At 44.8% G+C, this 19967-nt stretch overlaps 1 protein-coding gene across 1 annotated transcript in view; it reads left to right on the forward strand.

The window, feature by feature from the left end:
- The window catches only part of RALGPS1 (Ral GEF with PH domain and SH3 binding motif 1), a 261882-nt gene that overhangs the window by 22552 nt on the left and 219363 nt on the right, over positions 1 to 19967 (forward strand). The window contains exons 2-3 of the mRNA XM_019641574.1: positions 6700 to 6821; positions 10569 to 10676. Coding sequence (XP_019497119.1) covers positions 6765 to 6821; positions 10569 to 10676 — 165 coding nt within the window. The 5' untranslated portion in view covers positions 6700 to 6764. The remainder of the gene's footprint in view (positions 1 to 6699; positions 6822 to 10568; positions 10677 to 19967) is intronic.

Here is a 19967-nt window from a genome sequence, read left to right on the forward strand (position 1 = left end):
ACTTTCCCTTTCACCCCATTTCCCAAAGCTCCCTTCAAACGCTCCCCTAGGCCTCTCATTTTCCTAATAGAAAAAAATCTGCCTCCCCTTCTGACGGAAAATCAGGTCTTACTTACCAACTGGTGGCTGCAGGTGGGGAGTTCTCCCCTCCATCTATTTTCAACAGCTTTGTTTTGGAAGGAAGGAACCTTTGGTTTCAAGAGTAATTATTTGTGCACGTGTGGGGGATGGGGAAGCTCTAGCCTCTTCATAGAGGGTTTAAAATAAAACTGTTCTGCCAACCAGAGGGTTCGTTTTCTTTTGAGAACCTTTTCCTGGTTTTAGGAGAAATGCATAGTCTTCATTCATGTTCCTCCCTTTGCCTTAACTTCAAGTTGGTTTCTTGTGGTCTTGTGCTAAGAGAGCATTGCCCATACCTACCCCGCCCCAGGGAGGGTGAAGGAGGCGGTGTAGATTGACAGCTGTCATTCACTGGCGCGCTGCACCAGCTTCTTGTGATGTACGTCATCTTACGAATCCCTTCACGGTCTGTGAGGGAGGCACCACGATTGTCCTGATTTTACAGATGAGGAAGGTGAGGCTTGGCCAAGTCCAGCAACTTGCCAAGGGCACAAAGTAAGTGATAGGTGAGAATTCAAGTCCTGATTTATCTGTTCTCTAAGCCACAGAGGAACCTGGCTCCTGTTACTACCTCAGAGGCTGCGCTGTAGCTGTCCTGCCCTTAGCTTGACCAGGCCTGCAATCGCAGGTCGTGTTCCTCTGGGGGTGGCGGGAGTTGAGCTGCAGGCTGTTGTAAGGCCCTCCAAGTCCAGTTGTGCTCGGGGCACCGTCCGTAGACCAAAGAGTGGGTGCTATGTCTATTTTCCCAGGGGAGGTAGATACTGCTGTGACTTTTAAACCACAAATTCATTTCAAAATGTTGGTGATTTATCATATTGTAGCTTTTTGTTAGCAAGGGTTTTCTCTTAATTAACAAATGTCAAAAAGAGAACTAAATTATTTTTAGTGTTGAAAAGGAAGGTCTATAAAATGCATTTTCGTATATTTACCTGTTCGTGTATCTCCTTATACCTCTATTTGGATGTGTGCATAAGTGCTGCCCTATGTTATGTGGACTGTGTAACCTTGGGCATCCGGACTAGGGGCTGTGGGAGAGGAGACTCACCTTTTTTATTTGTACCTTTTTATTCACTTTCTATCATTTTAACATATACATGTATTACTTTTACATAAAAAATTCAGGAAGTCCTCCTACCTGAAAAGGTTAGGCACCTGGGCTGGACCTCAGGTATCTGAGGATGAGATGGGCCTGTTCATCTCTGCCTCCCAGGTTCAGCACACAGTGTGGGGGTTGTGTGTGTGTGTGTGTGGGGGGGCGGTGGGTCAGTGCCTGCCACGTGAGCTCGTGGATTGCTGCCTGTGGTGCCGGCCCCGCAGCAGCTCCAAAAATGCAGAGGCTCCCCTTCCCCAAGAAGATATTACCTTCCTGGCCCTTTTCTCCAGTTGTGCTCAGTTTCACAAGTTTTATCCCTTTTTCATGGTATCTGCAGACGCTCAGCCTCTAAACCCAGCCGTCTCCCCCAGGCGCTGCTGCTTTCCTCCATGGAGGCACCGTGGCATTTGGACACAGTGGTGCCTCCCCAGCCATCCAGCCCTCCTGGCCCATTATCTCTCCCTCAGTGAGAGGCGAGATGTTGGACGTTGAGCATCTGGCGGGGGGTGGTTTGAAAGGAGTGGGCGAGGGTGGGGGTGAACACCACAGTGAGTGATGGCGTTGTGCTGACGTGGCCAGGCTTCTCTCAAAGCCGCCAGACACTGCCGCTTGCCAGGAAAAGAGGTTTGGCTAGTTCGGAGAGGGTCAGGAGGTAGAGATAACAGCCTGCATGAGGAGGGCCTTCCTTGAGCTACTGGCAGGTGGTCCAGCCCAAGAGTGATGGTTACCCTGGGGGAAACCTCTTGCAATACAAAACCTGACAGCCTGTGTCTGTGGTTCAGAAAGTGTGTGCGCGCGCACGTGCACACTTATTGCTCCTGAAGTGGACCGAAAATTGATGGAGGGATGGTAGGCAGAAACCCTCTTTGCTTCCTTCCTATTCGTCTTTGTCACAACTTATGTTCAAAACCCAGGAAGATGGAGCAAGCTTCGACCACGTCTGCTGAGAGCAGCTCACCCCACGCTGAGGAAGTGGGCTCTGAAATGGGGCTCGGAGTCCATTTTTATACTTGTCTGAAACATTTGGAAGAGATCACTCTCTTGTAATTGAACATTCCTGGATGTGTGTATTTTCTTTGAAACAACCTCCTTCAACTTAGGAAAAAGTAGTTATTCTGCCTTCTCAACAGTGGTCAGCACCAGGCTGTCTGGTGGTGTTTTCTTGGTTTCCTGAGCCTGAAACACTGAAGCAGGATTCTGAGCTTGGAAGGGAACCAACTCTGCATATGGGTTTTCCTTCCTCTGGTCAGGAGCCCACACACACCAGACCAGACTCTGTCACACAGAAACAAGAGACGTGGGATTGTTCTGTGGTTCTGACACAACTGCCACGTTCTTGTGAAGTTACATCATGAGAATCGCTTTTTCTTCTGCAGTGTTTTGGTTTCCAGGGAAGCGTTTGCAGCATGAAATTTTGTGTGTGTGTGTGAGTGTCTGAGGTGAGAGAGGCAGACAGAGGGTGGAAAGATAGGGTTTTGGTGCGTACAGATAATTATGGCCAAACTCAAAAAGCGGATGCTCTTACCTTTAGGCCAGACTGTCTCCCAGGGTGGCAGGGGACACAGTCAATGCTGCTATGTCAAAATGTATCCCCAAGTTTCTTCATCTGTAAAATGGTTTTTAAAAATGCTTATAAATCCTTAGCCAGAGCCAAAAGAAAGTGTCTAATAAATTGTCAGAATGACAACAGTGATCAGACTGCACATGAGCTCCTTGGGGCCCCAAGGCTGGCCGGACTCCTTGGCACAGCGCAAGGCTCGAGAAGTTTCACCAAGTTTACTGGACAGATAAGGGAGTGGCGAGGAGGCATGGTGCTGGTGCTGTGACTGCAGTGTCAGGGCCACCTGTTAAAACAAAGTTCGTGCCTGCCACATGGGCTGCTGTGTTCCCAGTGCCTGTGTTAGTCTAGGAGGGACACGGGGCTAGGGACAATGGAGAAGGGAAACCTGCTCCCTTAGCACACTGGCATCTCGGGGGCCTTTGACGCCTCTGTGCTTCCGTACGTGCTCAGACTGCCCGACCTGTCCATGGAACGCCCCCACTCCCCCTTTAAGATCTAGTTCAACTGCTCTTCTCAGTGATGTCACCTTTGACCTCCAAGGTGAACCTATGATCTGTTATAGCACATGTACTGTGAGTATCCGCTTACTGGGCTTTCTCCCCCACTACACTGCAGGACCCTGGAGGGCAGGGCTGTGTCATCTTCGACTCTGGATCGTAACAGCCCCAGACTCAGAAGTCATCCCTACTTACCTCTCCCCTCACATGCAGTCCACCAGCAAGTCTTGTCTGTTTCACCACCAGGCCCCCTCCCAAATGCATCCCCCTGCCCCGTGGCCAGCAGTCCAGGCCATACTCCCACTGGCTCCGCTGCTCCTGTTTTTGACCCTCCAATCCAGTTCTCTGCACAGTAGTCACAGTGTTCTTCAGAAACAGATCAGATTGTGTCACTCCTCTGGTCAGTGTATTCCAAATAAAACCCAGCTCCCCACCATGGCCTGCAAGGCCCTTTGTGCCCGGGCTCCAGCCGGCCTGTCCACTGCCTCCCACTGCCTCAGCTCTAGCCCTGACCACCAGCCTCCATCACAGAGCTTCTAAGCTTATTTGCATCTCAGGGCCTTTGCACTTGGCCATGCCCTCAGCAAAGAACATTGCCCTGGTTTCTGTGGCTGACTCCTTTCCTCCTAAGGTTTCAGCTCAGATGTCATGTCTTCAGGGAGCCCTTCCTGATCATCCTGGCAAATACTGTTGTCCACACTATTTTATTTTTTCAAGACACTTTTCATTATCTGACATTATCCTCTTTGTTCACGTGTATTTTCTGACTCCTGCCTGGAATGTAAATTCTGTGGGAAGAAGGCCTGCTCATTTCGTGCCCTCAGTGCCTGGAACAGGGTTCTTGATCATGCATCTCTGAATTTGGATGGGAAAAAAATGACATCTTTATTTTCACAAACTTCTAACTGAAATGTAGCACTTCTCTTAGTTACTAATATAGACAATGAAGGATAGTAATATTAACAGCGCCTTGGACTTTGTCACAAAAATCACAGGTATTTTCATACCACAAAGTAACTGTGGACATCTCAGAATGTCTATGCTCATAACTACTTTGAAATTATGGTACTTATTAGATCCCCCAATAGATCTGGTTATTGAATGCAGTAATAAATATATATACATATACCCCTACATGAAGAAATACATGTATTACTTGATTATGTTACAAATTGTTTTAAAAATAATTTAATGACCGCATTTTAATATAATTGGTTTCCTGAGTAATCCTGTGTAATTGATTTCCTGTGTAATTTTATTTTATGTATTTTAAAACATTTCTGTGAGAAGGGGCCCAGAGGCGTCACCAGACTGCCAGACTGGTCCAGGGCACAATGACAGTTAGGAACCCCTGGCCAGAACAGTGCCAACATGATGTAGGAGCTCAGTGAGGGCGTGGATGGCTGAATGATGAGTGGATAAATGAACGATGGTGCACATCTTTCCCCGTTCAGCTGAGTCCCTATGTTTTCAGGGTCAGGTCTCTGGCGGCTTGGCGTGAACTTGGTGTTTAGGAAATAGTCTTGGTCAGGTCTTTTGGAAATCCTAACTACCTGACACTGAAGAAGAGTCATTTGTTCCAGAGCCCTGGAGGTGGGAAGCGGGCCCACTGCTCTTCTTTGCTTTCAGACATGGCTCTCTTTAGCTCCCCCTGTGCGTCTTCTTCCTCCCACTGTGTGACTGGACTGTTCCTGTGCTGGACCTGGCCAAGCTCTGCTCCCGACGGTACGGTGTCTCCATTTGGCTAACCCGCCGAGACTGGTATCTCAGGTTCTGAGTTCCCAGGAGAATCAGGTGGCCACTCTGGTCCAATCAGTCTGGCTTGGGCAGCTCAGTCCCCATCTTTAGGGGCCTTCCTGTGGGGTGGGGAAGGGGTTCTCAGGGAGGGGCCTGGGCCAGGCTGACCCACTCGAGGGAGTCTGGTCCCTGAGGAGGAGTTGGGGTTTGGCCAGGCCTCAGGGACTGGAGGTGGATGGGTGGGGGTTTCTCTGGGACCTGGAAAGGATATTCCATTCTGCTTGGTTCTGTTTTTTCCTTAGAATGTGAAATATCACTTGTATGAGAATTACTGCCCATAAATTAGGCTGTTTTTGTCAGTGGCGAGACATGCAGGAGTCAGATCGGAAACAAGCGCTTTGTCTGTCTAGCTCAGGCCACCCATAGAAAGCATAATGGGTACACAGACAGTCAAGATCAGACTGATGCTTTATTCTTTTCCATCTGCTTCTGAACTATCTTTCCCAGTGACCTGTGGGCTTGACCTTGCTCTCCAGGATTGATTTTCTCATGGGCACCCCAGATCCAGCCTGTCCCCAGTTAAATTCATCTTTCCCTACAAATCTGCTGCACTGCCTCTGTTCCTTTCCTTGATGGACACGCATCCTTCTGGTACCTCAAACCAGAAACCGTTCATCCTCAGCCTGTTCTCCTGACTCCCTCTCTGTCTCTCAGTCTGTCTCCTTCTCTCTAAATTCGCTGCTGCAGCCTTATTTCAGAGGACCCTCCTCATCTCTGCCTGGATAATTGTTGGCTTCCCAGCTGGTACCTTTCCTGCCCCCTCCCTACATCCCCTTACTCTCCTGGTCACTTTCCTGCTAACAGGCTGGTGTGGCTGCAGTTCTGTGATGTTTAGTGATGTGACAAATTCCCTGTTAGAGTTGTGTACACACTGGCATTGGAGCCACAGGTTTTGCTTTTGGGTGGTCCAGGCACGATTACCAGACGAAATGACATGCGAGCAGGTCTTGAATGATGACAGTTATCAGGGGACAGCATGAGCAAGGGCACCAAAGCTCGAGTTACTTACCCTCTCTGTGCCTTAAATGCCTGGCACGTGATGGTGTTCCATTGGGACCTACCTGAGGACTGCTGTGAGTGTTAGGTGAGTTAAGGTGTGCAGGGTGCACAGCATGTGACGAGCACTGCACAAGTGGGAGCTGTTGTCCACGTTGTTACTGATGAGACGAACGGGCTGGAGCGCAGGGCAACGCAGCAGTTTGTCTTCTTCACCTGCTGTCATTGTAAAGCAAAGGGCACAAACCCTGGTGCCTGTGAGGGCCAGGCACCTCCCAGAACGGTGGCACAGGCCAGGTGGGCAGCCACTGCTCAGCCCGGCCAATCGTTTGTCATGCAGGAATGTGGGCCCAACACCGCCAGGTATTTCTATTGTCAAGAAAAGTCAGAAATCCAGAATTCTGTGTGAAACCTTTTAATTTTTAAACATTGGTGATTAATTTTTAAAATATTGAAACCTGTACAAGCCCAACAAGCTACACCTGTGGGCAGTACTGAGCCTGAAGGCCGCCCACTTAGAGCCTGCCTTTCAAGGTCTCCTCTAGGCTCATCTGCTCCGGTCTTGCACAGCTGGCCCCGGGTTGGGAACAGGCTGGCTCGGAAGGCTGGTCTTCATGAGTCCCTTTGCCTTGCAGGACTTCTCCAGACAGGTTATGTCACCGACAGAGGCTGCCCTGACGCTCCCTGCAGCCTGGAGACTATGTACAAGAGGAATGGTCTGATGGCTAGCGTGTTGGTCACCTCTGCCACTCCACAGGTATGGGGATTTCAAGGGTCGGGACAGTGGGTGGGGTTCCTTTCAGCTGACCCGGGTCCCAGCTGTGTCGTGCATTGCGAGGCCGCAGGCTCCATGAATACCACCATTCTTAGCACTCCTGAGGCCCCTGGCCACACCAGGCGTGAGATTTGGGAGGCAGTCAGTCCTGAGGATCAGTGTGTTTTCTGAAGTCGTTCAAAGAAAAACAAATACATGCCCAGTCCAGTCGTAGCAAGTGCCACATTCCATTTTGGTGGCAAGGAGAGATCAGACCTTTCCCAAGAAAAGCCGCTGCTGATTATAAATAAGTCACACATTCCGGAATGAAGTCAGACAGAAGTGATTCCAACTGGCCCTGTGTTCGTATTTACCTTGCTCAGTAGGAAATGGCTGTAAGGACTGGTGGTCTGAGAGTGGCCTGGGCTAGGGCCCCTGCCCTGGGGTTTTGGGACCTTGCTTTCCAGGTTCAGTAATGGAACAGAGGCGTGCAGGAGGAGTGGGTGTCATCTGAGGCCCGAGGATGCCACCAGGTCCAATGTGTAATGCCTGGCTCCTGTGACAAACTGGCAGCGCTCAGTGTTCTGAGCTCACAAGGCCCCATAGTCGAGCTGGGCTTTGAAATGATCCTGTGTAATCAGCTAGAAATTCACAGGAACTAATTCATTTCTTATAAAACTTTCAAAAGATTCCTTATTTTGATCTCTGGTTCTGAGAGCAAACTTGTGGGTACCTTTTAAAATTCCCTGATGGCGCCAATATAAGTTTAAATAAAGTTACTGCATCACCACCACTACCACCAGCACCGAATATATTTGGGGCAACTTTTGATTAAATAAGGCCTCCTGTGTGAGTGTGTTTGGGGCAGATGCAAAGGGTGTTACAGGAAAGTTATAAAACCTGAAATCCCAGGAATGGACTCTGTCTGGTAACAAGAGGAATCAGACTTCTGTTTCTATTTATAATTTACATCTATCTAGAGTAAAACTTCTTTCTTTTCCAGTCTGTCTGTGTGTATGTATACACATAATGTGCGCACACATGCATAGATACTGTGTATACGCGGTCTGACAATTAAGTTTGTGAACTTGTTGCAATGCTGTTGCTAACCTTTTTTGGCATCAGAAGGATTATTCATTATGAATTTGTCAACTGGACAAACATTTAGCCAAGTTTACTATTTGGAAGTGCTGAAAAGACTGCGTGAAAAAGTTAGATGACCTGGACTTTTCACCAAAAATTCATAGCTCTTGCATCATGACAATGCAGCAGCTCACACGGCACTGTCTGTGAGGGAGTTTTTAGCCAATAAACAAATAACTGTATTGGAACACCCTCCCTACTCACCTAATCTGGCCCCCAATGATTTCTTTCTTTACCCGAAGAGAAAGGAAATACTGAAAGGAAGACATTTTGATGACATTCAGGACATCAAGGATAATAGAAGAGCAGTTCTGATGGCCATTCCAGAAAAAGGGTTCCAAAATTGCTTTGAAGGGTGGACTAGGTGCTGGCGTCGGTGCATAGCTTCCCAAGGGGAAAACTTCTAAGGTGACCATAGTGCTATTCAGCAATGAGGTATGTAGCACTTTTTCTAGGATGAGTTTGCAAACTTAATTGTCAGACCTCATATGTACATGTATGTATAGACATATATATGTGTATGTATGCATCCAGAACATGATAGATACTCAATAAGTACTTATTGAGTGAATAAATGAATGAATGAATACATACGTGCATAATCAAAGTGCTCAATAAATTTTGGTGACTGAAGGACCCACTTACACACATATACACCCATGATTAGTGCTTACTGTATACCAGGCACTTTTTTACATGTTCCACCGGCATTGCTCACTGAGTGCTCACAGTAACCCCATCAGCTGTGGACTGTTGTTTCAGCCCCAGATTACAGGTGAAGACACTAAGGCAGAGAGGGATGAATAAACTGGCTTTAAATCACAAGCTGGTCAGTGGTGGGTGGGGATTCAAAGCCAGGCCTCTGTGACACTTGAGCCTGTACCCCTAACCATGATGACACTCTACTGGCCCAAAGAAGTCTGGCCTGTTGCCTGATTTCGCCTGCCTTCTGGAAGGAGGGCATGGAAGTGCAGAATGATTTATAGGCATCATCTGCTCAGGGTCTGTGTGTGAGACTGAGGGGGAGAATAGACTGCCAGTTCCAGGGGCACTCAGGGTTATTAGTCTTTATATTGCTTTTCAGAAGTTTAACACACATTCTCCTCAGTGGTGACTGTCCCATCACCCATGCAGCTTTTGAAATAGCCACCCCTGAGCCCACCCAGGCCCCTCGAATCAGCATTTCCCATGGTGGTGGGGTTCTGCTAGTTGCTTTGGGAGCTTCATTGTTTATAACCCATACCACAACCCTGGGGACTGGGTTCTAGTTAGCGCCATTTCATAGGTGGTAACTGACGCTCAGTAAAACGAAGCAACTCGCCTGAGGTCAGACAGCAGCCTGTGTGGAGCTGGCTTGTTCTCCAGGTCTGACTTCAGCGCTCTTAACCACCACCACCATGTGCTGCTGCTTAAGATCACCGGGGAGCTTTTGGTAGAACAGACTCATTTGTAAAATCTCTAAGTGACACAGGCCTATGGAAATCTATAGGCTTAAGTTTCCGCTTCTCCTTTCAACCACACACTTTCAGTTGTTGACTGTTGGTTTCCCTCACCAGCCTAGAAACACTTTAGTTTCCTGTAAGATTGCAAAGTTTTTCCAGATATAGCCACTTTGGAAAGAGTGAAATAAAGAGGAATTAATAAAAGCATATTCTCTAATCCCAGTCCAATATGTTGAGTTTAATGGAAACCACAAAATCCCTCTTCATGGATTGAGACGAGTGAAAGCATTTGTGAATGGAGCATGGTCTTGGGGTGGTAAGCATGATTGGTTCCCCAAAGTAATTTGATGAAATTCAATAAAATTGAAGAGCAGGTATGTTCAGCATTCTGGGATCCCATAGTGTTGGGTTTCATGAAACTGGCCACGTTAGGGGGAGTTTTAACTTGCTTTTTTATGCGAGATCCTTTCTTTAGCTTGGGACTCAGTGTTCTTCTTAGCAACCGGCTCCACCAACTATAACTGTCATGCCCGCCTCCAGCGCCCCTCGGTTGCCTCTCCCCTCATCAGCTAACCAGCTTTGAATTCCAAGTGGCCCATACATGAGATAGGCCTTGAGAGCCAGTTCAACTTAACATTTCATGTAATAATTTCCTGCAATGACTTCAAATAGAAACAAAGAGGTGAAACCAGGTAATGTTTGAAAGAGGCAACAAAACAGGTGAGCTTCGCAGGCCTCCTAGGACATGGATGCCAGTTCTCTCTGAAGGAAGAGTGGGCTGTATTTTCGCCGCCCCCCAGCCCACTGAAAGCTGGTGGGGTGCAGTGATTGAGAGGCTGCATTCTAAGATCAGCGAGCTGCACAGCGAGGTTCGCGTTCTGGCTCTTCAATTTCCTAGCGAGGAGTGACGTTGCCTCTCCCCCCTTAGCTCTGAGATGGGAATAGTCATGCTGTACGCTCAGAGAGGCGTCGTGAAAATTAAATAAGGTGATGCATGTGCAGGGCTCAGCACTGTCCTGGAGTAGAGGAAAGCACTGAACAAGAGGGGCTTTTGTCGCTGTACAGCTTTGTCACTCTTGCCTCCTCAATTCTGAGGTGTGGGAGTCGGTGACCCTGGACTCAGCCAGACTACTCAGGTGGCACCGTCTCTCCTCGTCCCCCACAGGGCAGCAGCAGCTCCGACTCTCTGGAGGGCCAGAGCTGCGACTATGCCAGCAAGAGCTACGATGCCGTTGTCTTCGATGTCTTGAAAGTGACTCCCGAGGAGTTTGCTGTAAGTAACAGAACTGATGTGGGTGCTGGGGTGGGGGGGGGTGTCACTGCTTAGGTCGGAAATAACTCAAATACCTAACAATAGGGGATTGTTGAGTAAGGTATTCTTTATGAAATACCATGCAGTGTTAAACAGGATGCTTTCAATCTAGAAATTAACCTCCTTGGGAGGCATGCCCAATATATATGGACAATAAGCGAGAGGATAATAACATTTTTTAAAAAAGCATGTACAACACACACGTATTTATATTTACATAAGAAGAGGTCTAGATTTGCTGTTTACATATTCATAAATATTTGGATGTATATGGCCAGATTATTTACTGTAGTTTCTGGTTACAGAATTCTAGGTAATTGGAATTTAATTTTTCTTCTTTTTATTTTTGTGTACTTTCTACATTTTTATAATGACCATTTTCTACAATGGCAGACAATATTATTTGGGCAATTTTTGTAATGATACATTTAAAAAAATTGCTTTTCCTTCGACGCATGTTGCTGTTGGTCTGACCGGGGGCCGTCCTTGTGGTGGAGCAGAGCTGGCTCCTGTTTTGTCACGGCTTGGCATCTTCCTTTTGCAGTTTGGGGGTAGAGGGAGCCCACTGGCCCTGGGATGACCTTGAGCCTGGCCGTGAGCGCTGTCCCAGGGCTGCCTTTTACTGCAGAACCATGGCCCCGTTTCCCACCACGACCACTTCTTCCCTGTCCCTCTTGCTGAAACAGGTTTTGTGCCCTCGAGGGCGCTATGGGAGCTAATTGGGCGCCATCTCATTGCTCCATCGTCACTGGCTCCCGCATGCACGTTGTGCCAGGCTGTGCTGAGCCTGGCACTTGCATCTTTTCCGTCGGTGTGTCCGAGGGGTCCTTTTAAAACCTGGGCGGATCTCTCTAGCGGCTCCCTCTTACTAGAATGAGACCCAGAATTGTGGCCTGGCCGAGCTTCCTCTCCGCCCTGACCTCCTTGCTCCCGGCTGTGCTGTGGCCGCCGTTCTTGCCCAGACCCACCTGGCAGGCCCCGGCCGCAGGGCCCTGTGCTTGCTCTTCCTTCAGTCCTGATGGCACTTCTCCACAGGTCTCTGAGTCTCTGTTCAGATGTCGGCTCTAGGGCTTAGGTAGTGTCTCCATCAGCCTTTCTTCCCTCACTACACTCTGCTTTCTGCATATCTCTTATTACTACCCAAAGTTACATTATTTAACAATATTTTTGTGCTCTATCTTTTCCACTGGAGTATAAACTCCCAAAGGACAGAACCCTTATCTGACCAGTTCATTGCTCTTTCCCCAGTGCTCGGAATCATGCCTAGCTCATGGTAGGTGCTCAATAAACACATGTTGATGAAAGAATTCAGTCCTCAGAACAACCTGATGAGGCAGATTATCAGCTCCTCATTTTCTAATAAAGAAACTAAGGATCTAAGAGATTAATTCTTTTACCTGGATCAGGTGTAGGCAGGCCAAGTCTGCAAACTTTGTCTACTCGTTATTTACTTATGCTGGATGATAATAAGGGCAGCTCCCATTTTAAAACTATGTCTAAATGTTTTACATGCGTTACCTAATTTAGTTTTCACAACAGCCGTATACAAAGTAGGCATATTTATTATTCCCAGTATACTGACAAGCAAGTCAGTGCTTCGAGAGGAAAGTGACTCTTCACACAGTAAGTGGCACTGCTTATCTGGGATTTAAAACGAGGGCTGTCTCACGTCTAGACCAGTGCTATCCAACAGAGATATGATCCAAGCCACACGTACAATTTAAAATTTTCTAGCTTCATCCTTAAAAAAGGTGAAATTACTTTAAAAATATATTTTATTTAACGTAGTATATTTAAAATATTATCATTTCAATGTATAAGCAACATAAAATTATTGAGATACTTTGTATCCTTTTTTCAAAGTAAGTCTTCAAAACTTAATATGTATTTTGAACTTAGATGCTGTTTCAAATGCCCAGTAGCCACGTGTGGCTCATGGCCACCGTATCCGGCAGGGCGGTGAGCCTGTGCTCTCAGCCACAAGCCGTATGGCTTCTCCTTTAAAAGACTTCCTGGACCTTGCTGGCTGATGGCTGATCTTCAGTATACTATTTGCTTTTGTTTGCTTGTTGTATTTTTGAGCTTCACGAAAGGAATGAGGCAATAACGAGGTTTAAAAATTTAAAAATCCCTTGAGAGTTGCTTACCACGTGGAATGGCCGAGAGGTAGGCTGCACCAAGAACAACACTGCCCAGCATGGACTCCCTGGTGAGACTTTGGTCCTGGTTTTCCAGTCTCACCCTAGAGTATTGCTGGGTCTGCCCCGGCCAGTTTTCTGAGGCTGAGCAGTCTGTAGGGAGGATGGGGAATTCTTTGAGGGTGCAATGCTAAAATGATGGCTGCCACTGCCAGAGTCAGTGCGTCTTTAGCTCAGGTGTAAAGCTGGGTCTCCTGGTGTCTTTGGTCTCTGGGGAAGCATTGGAGTTGCCAGGTATTGGAATTGAGCCAGACCACCTGGTATTTTAGTTTCCTGTCTAATAATATGAAAGAAAAAAAAAGCCAGACACAAAAGTCCATAAAAATCATTTAAGTGATTCTGGGAAGATGGTAGTGACAGCAGCATAGTTTTTTATTCTTTCTGAATTCCCACATCAAAATATCCAGAGCAACTATTCAGATAGCAAACTCTGAAATACACTAACAATGTTTACAATAAAACTAGGTGACAAGTTATCTCTATCAAACCCAAGATACAAGTGGCTGGGGTCACACCACCAATATCAATAAGACCTGCAGAGTATCAGTACCTGTCTAAGAGAAATCAGAACTATGCATTGGGGCATTTGATAGACTTGAGAATTAGAAAACCCCAAAATTTCCAACAGGAATTTACTGGAAAGTTTGGCAGGTCATTGTGAGAAGAGCAACTGAAATTGAGAGGGATTTTGACCACTCAAATAATGGATGGGTGGAAGAGACCTGTGGGCCAGTCCTTGTAATCTCCTGAAACCAACCAACTAGGGCTCACTTCCAGGACAAGGCTCCATGCCAAAGAGAAGTTCAGCGTGGGAGTGGAGTCACAATGATTAGGATAGGAAGTTATGCTTAAGGAAAAAGAAGGTCTAAATAAAAGTGCGTGTGTGTGTGTGTGTGTGTGTGTGTGTGTGTGTGTGCAATCTCAAAAAAGCAACTGCATGTTTTTGAACACTACAGGAAAGCAACCAAAAAGAGAGCTATATGAAGTTAGAAGAGCTACTCTGAGCAATGTTTCCCTCTAAAAAGCCCAGGAAAACTAATTTTAGATAAAAATAAGCAACAGGAAATTATTGATGTCAAATCTTTCAGTTATTATAAGAAAAAAAGAGTAAGAGAATCCCTATAGATAACGAAACTGCTAGGAAGACATACCACAAAACAGATAAAAACTGGGACTCTTTTTCAAACTAAGCTAAGAAACATTAAGATCATGCTGTAAGGCATAAACCACATAAATCTTAAATAGAAAAATTTTAGAAATGAGGGTGACAACTTAGGAAAGAAGTGAAAATGAAAATGATTTTAGAAATGAAAATTGAACTAGAAAAACATAAGACTAGATAAACATAACCAAAAATGCCTTAGGGGAGGAAAAATTTTAAGGTCTAAATAAATGAAGAAAGAGATAATAAGACTTTGAGAAAAAGTGACAAATATTGACGCTAGGCAAAGAAGATCCAACAGACAGATAATACAAATCCCTGAAAGAGGAGAATAAAAAGGCAAGGGAACTGAACACATACTTAAAGTATAATTTAAGCGAACTTTCACACACACAAAACTATACTTTGACAGAGCACACCATCCAATGTCAACATATTTTTTGTAAACTACTGCATATTAAAGAAAAAGAAAATCCTTTGGGCCTCTAGGCAAAATAGCAAGTGACTTAGAAATAAAATTAGATTAGCACCAATCTTTTTGACACACTTTTTGCCAAAAGAAAGTAAAATAACAGATAAGTCAAGATAAATGAGCCAAAGATTTTATATTCAGCAAAACTGACTTTCAAGTATAGATGGCCCAGATAAACTATTATGACCATGCAAAGCCTCAGAGAATATTATTCCCATGAGCCCCTTCCTGAGGAATCTACTAGAGGACGAGCTTTAGACAATGAAAATGATCAGAGAAACATCACTATAAAGACTAGTGGAGAGCAGTAAACACTCAGTTACAGTAGAATTAAGACAAAATGAGGATTAAAGAGAGAGGGCATCGTATGTAATGGCTGTATGCCCATGTAATAGATACGACTATTATAGTATGAACTATAAAAATGGAGGAGAATGGAGAGAACATATGCAAAATGTCATAACTTTTCTTGGTAATTATATTGATAGTGGTAGCATTAGTGTTGTTCTGAGATTGTTGTGTATATAATGTAGGATAAAGTAAACGAATCATTTTGGGATGTTGTAATCCTATATACCCTGTGTCCTTGAGACCAGGATTTTTGATATGGAAGAAAGGAGATACAGATATAATACAAAAGAGGTTAAGTTAGGAAAACAAAAACTGTTCTGAAGTTGAATTTGAAATATCTGTATGAATTCCAGATTGTGGTCTTGAAATATTATTTGTCACTAAAAGAAACCAGGGCTTCCCGGAGAACTGGTTGATTCCAAGTCTGGGACAGGAAATGTTCAAGATAAGCCTGGTATATCTATCCAAAATGAGCGAGGAAGCCATGAAAGACTTCTAGGGTCATGTTAAAAGGACTCAGGAGCCAGCTAGAGGAAGCTCCTACTGCCCAACGATGGGACAGTTTGAGCTTCAAAAGGATAATTGCGATTGATTGAAACCCATCAAACAATAGGTCATCATTGGATGATGATAAGGATGTTTTATTATCTTAAAAACAGAGAAATGTAAGGACAGAATCCACTATTTGTCGTGCCTTTTACTTTTGATCTGTACTGGGTAACCAAATAGTAGATTAGGGAAAGTTTCTCTCTATTAAATTATTTCAGTGAATAAATGGGAAAGAAATTATAGAATTGGAATATCATCATTTTATAACCCCAGTGAATAAATAGATCTAAGCATTGAACATCAACAGCCACTCCCATCACAAAAGGAGAGGCATTATGTCCCCTCTGATGAAACAACACAACACCACTTCCAGTTATGCTAAGGGACCAAGCCTGTGTCTGATCAAGTCTCTGATTCCAGCTGCCAACTTTCAGGAAATACCAAAGACAGAGGAACACGCTGACCTCCATCATGAATGTGGGGGACTGTGTAGGTCAAATGGCTAGGATTCCTCAGCAGACACGCTATAAAGAAAATAGAGGGATGGAGAGAATACCTATAAATTAAAAGAAACTTAAAATATCAACTTAAAAAAATATACGCACACAAGATGACACTGTGATGCCTTGGTATACACACCTGGGTGATAAAATTATAAAAGAAACTTGAGTAAAGTCAGGATAGTGGTTACTTTTGATGGAAGGGAGAGGCTTGTGATTGGACAAGGCACATGGAGGAACTCTGAGGTGACTTTCAAAACATTGTGGTAAACAATAGGTAACATACATTTACCATCTTCACCATTTTAAGTGCACAGTCAGTAGTGTTAAGTATGTTCACATGATTGAGCAACCAATCTGTAGAACTGTATTCATCCCGCACACCAAAAACTGCACCCATTAAACCACTCTCCATTCCACCCTATCCTCAACCCATTTCCTTTCTGCCTCTATGAATTTGCCTACTCTGGGTACCTCAAATAAGTGGAATCACAGTATTTGTCTTTCTGTGACTGGCTTATTTCACTTAGTAAAATGTCCTTGACACCTGTCCTGTGGCAGGTGTCAGAGTTTCCTTCCTTTTCTAAGGCTGCATAATTTCACTGTGTGTATATGCCACATTTTTTTTTGTCCATTCATCCATTGATTAGGGTGGCTATTTCTTGACCTCGGCAGTGGTTACAAGGTGTCCACCTTATAATAAGTTATCAAACCACACATTTGTTTAATGTGGCTTTTTGTAAATGTGTTAGTTCACAGTAAAAAGGGTTAACATTTAGAAGGTCCTCATTCTTTTTGGGGGTGCTCTATAGATAAACCTCAGTCCTTTTACTTCCCAGTGGCTGAACACAGAGCAAAGAGCAACACCGTGACTTGTCTTTATCATCAAGAGATCACGGGCATCCTTCCAGGTCAATATGTGTGGATCTAATTCTCTGTTTTTAATAGCTGCATAATATCCTGGAGTCTAGATATACCATGATTTTTTCCAACAAGTCTCTTTTGATGGCCTTTTAGGTGGTTTCCAGATTTTTACTAAAAGTAATGGTGCAATAAACATCTATATTTGTATCTGTATCTACATGTAGATCTCGATATACAACCTGCTTACCTACCAGTGCTTTTGTTTCTGTAGGTATAGGGACTGTTGTGTCAACAGTATGCTCATTTCACTTTTTGGGCGATTATATCTAAATGCAGTGCATGATCCTGGATCAAGAAAAAAAATTGCTGTACAAACAGTATTGAGATAATTAGCAAATTTTGAATGTGGATTATATATTAGATAATACTGTTATACTAATGATAAATTGCTTGAATGTAATCAGTTTAACGTTATGTAAGAGGATGATCTTGTTCTTGGGAAATAACGTGTTGAAGGATTTTGTGTTAAGAGTCATAACATCTGCATTTTACTCTCAAATGGTTCAGGAAAAGAAATGTGCATAGATAATTGTATACACAGTGATAAAGCAAATGAGGCAAAATGTTAATAATTAGTTAAGCAAGGTGAAAGGTTATAGAATTCATCATATTATTCTGGCAACTTTTTTGTAAGTTTGACATTTTAAAAAAAATAAAAAGCTAAAAACGTCTTTATGAAATACTGTCAGATTACTTTCCAAAAAGAACAGCGCCCCATCGTCGTGATGGCACTGATGGATGCCAAATGGTATCTTCCTGTTTAATATGCATTTCCTTGACTACGATTCTAAAATTGCCTGCCACGTGCTTCCTGTGGCTCCGGGAGTAGAAGCAGGAATGTATCTTTGGAGCTGATTACTTTTTGTTCTGTGAGCCTTCCTGGTTATGCACTGGTGGAATGATCTAAATACAAATTGGAAGAAATCTTCTGTTTATAAGACATACCGCTTATTTAGATTTAGTCAGCCAATGTGAGAGGGGAGAAACACTATATTCAAAATATGCAAAAACTTTTTTTTCCATTTTGGCTAAATAGCTTTCATTTATCCACATAATACCACCTTTTCTTTAGGGCCACATTGTGAAGTTGTCCTATAGTTCTTTCCATTCCGAAAGATTCATATCTATAGAAATGTTTTGTGATACATGGAGATTGTCCATTTTCCTAAAATGCCTGGATTCTTACGGGACCCTGGGCTAGGAGGAAGGAGGAAATGGGAGAAGGGGTTGGGATTAAGGAAGGCATTGCCAAGTGACTAGCTTAATTGGACATCCCGTGTTACGGCTTTATTTCCAGAAATAAGGAGAAGCCATTAAGATGCCTGTTCAAGAGTGTCCTCATCAGTCCAGGCATGTGCTCCCCACTACAGTAGGTCTGCTGCTTAGAAACAAGAGTCTCATTGGCTCCTGTTTGTGTGCCACACCCCTAGGAGATGCCCTTTCTCTCCAGGAAGCCGGGCATCTCCCCAGGGAGGGCTGACAGCTGACTGTGCAGAGGGACAGGACCGCACCCCGCCCCTCAAGCTCCCGCCCCTGTCCACACCCTCCTGTTTCTGTAAAACTGCCTGCCTTGGGGGCTCAAACTTCTGGGGAAGGATTGCTCATCGGCAACCTTTTACACGTTTGGATTTGTATTAAAATGATATTACATAATGAAATTTATAATCGGATGATTTTACCTGTGTATCGGTATATTCTTGGTCTGGACACTGCATCTTTTTTTGTCAGAATCGAGAGGACAGAAATGGGAGCGATTCTTCTGAAAACCCTCAGATTGTGTGTTTGGGACCAGCCAGTCTATTTTAAGTCCGGTGACTGCTGTTGTTCTTGTTTGTTTTGAATAACACACCTGAACACATTTTCTGATTTACAGTCTGAGCAGGGACCAGAATATTTGAAACTTGGACTATCCAAAAATATATGAAATGTAAAGTCACTGTTTTAATAAATCATTTGGAAATTCAGTAGCAAACCCTAGAACCGATGGCAGGATGGAAAGGAAGTTTTCTCATTTTCACATTAGCAGACTTTTGGTTCTTTTCCTAAATGACATTGCAAACATCCTGCCGGTTCTCCTGGAGAGGGAGTTAACTTGAACTGCGGGAGAGATTTCCAAGGCCCTCTGAGCCCTCAGCTCAAATCTCCCGTTTTCACAAGGCCTTTCTGTTCCCCAGGATGGCAGAATTAATCCAAATGGCAGGAGCGCTTGGCTCACCGTATCCATAGGTCTGGCAGGAGAAATGCCAGTCCGTTTGCACTGCCTCCGCCGACACACAGGCCCATCGGCCTCAGGGCTCTGTGGTCACCTGCACCCAGACTACGAGGGCCAGATCCACGTGTGCTGATGTCCAGTGCTCCCTTGTCACTGGTGGTTGGACCTAGAGGTGGACGGGTGCAGATTGCTAAGAGCCTCTTCGTTCCCGGTGCCATCTGCGGTCTCTGCCGAGCTTCCACTGGTGGCAGCATGGCACCTTTGTGCCCATGAAAGCATTAGCTCCTCCGAGGGGACAAAGAGGCTCTCCATTGAAGCCACCTGCTTACTTCCCTCTTCCGCTCAGCCCTGGGGATGGTGTGCTTTCGTCTGCATCCTGTGCTTCCCAGGAGCCCAGTGACCTTGGACTGCCTTTCAGTTGTGCTAAGAGCTGACCGTGATTCTGCACCTAAGCCCTAGATTATGGTGACGGTTGTCATACTGTGTGTGTTGCCGTTTTTTCTCCAATGTATTCTTGACATGAGGCTTTTTTTCATGACAGTATTTGCTGATTCAGTATAATAACCGCCTATGAGTATTCCCTAGAGTGACTTTAATGCATGGATATCAGTGGTACCTTATTTCCTAGCTCATGTGTTGGTCAGGAACCATAAGTTCACATGCCAATATCTATGTGACTTCCCTTTTGTCAAAAAAAATAATATGATATATAAATATATAAATATTATATATATATGATCTTTGTGAAAATTCAAGATAAGAGGTGCAGAATGCCTGGCACCAGACAGATATTTTCTCTCTCTCTCTCTCTCTCTCCACCTCTGTCCATCTCTGTCCATCGCTGTGTGTGTGTGTGTGTGTGTGTGTGTGTGTGTGTGTATATA

The sequence above is a fragment of the Hipposideros armiger genome, unplaced genomic scaffold, assembly GCF_001890085.2.
Source record: "Hipposideros armiger isolate ML-2016 unplaced genomic scaffold, ASM189008v1 scaffold_3, whole genome shotgun sequence".
Lineage (NCBI taxonomy): Eukaryota > Metazoa > Chordata > Mammalia > Chiroptera > Hipposideridae > Hipposideros > Hipposideros armiger.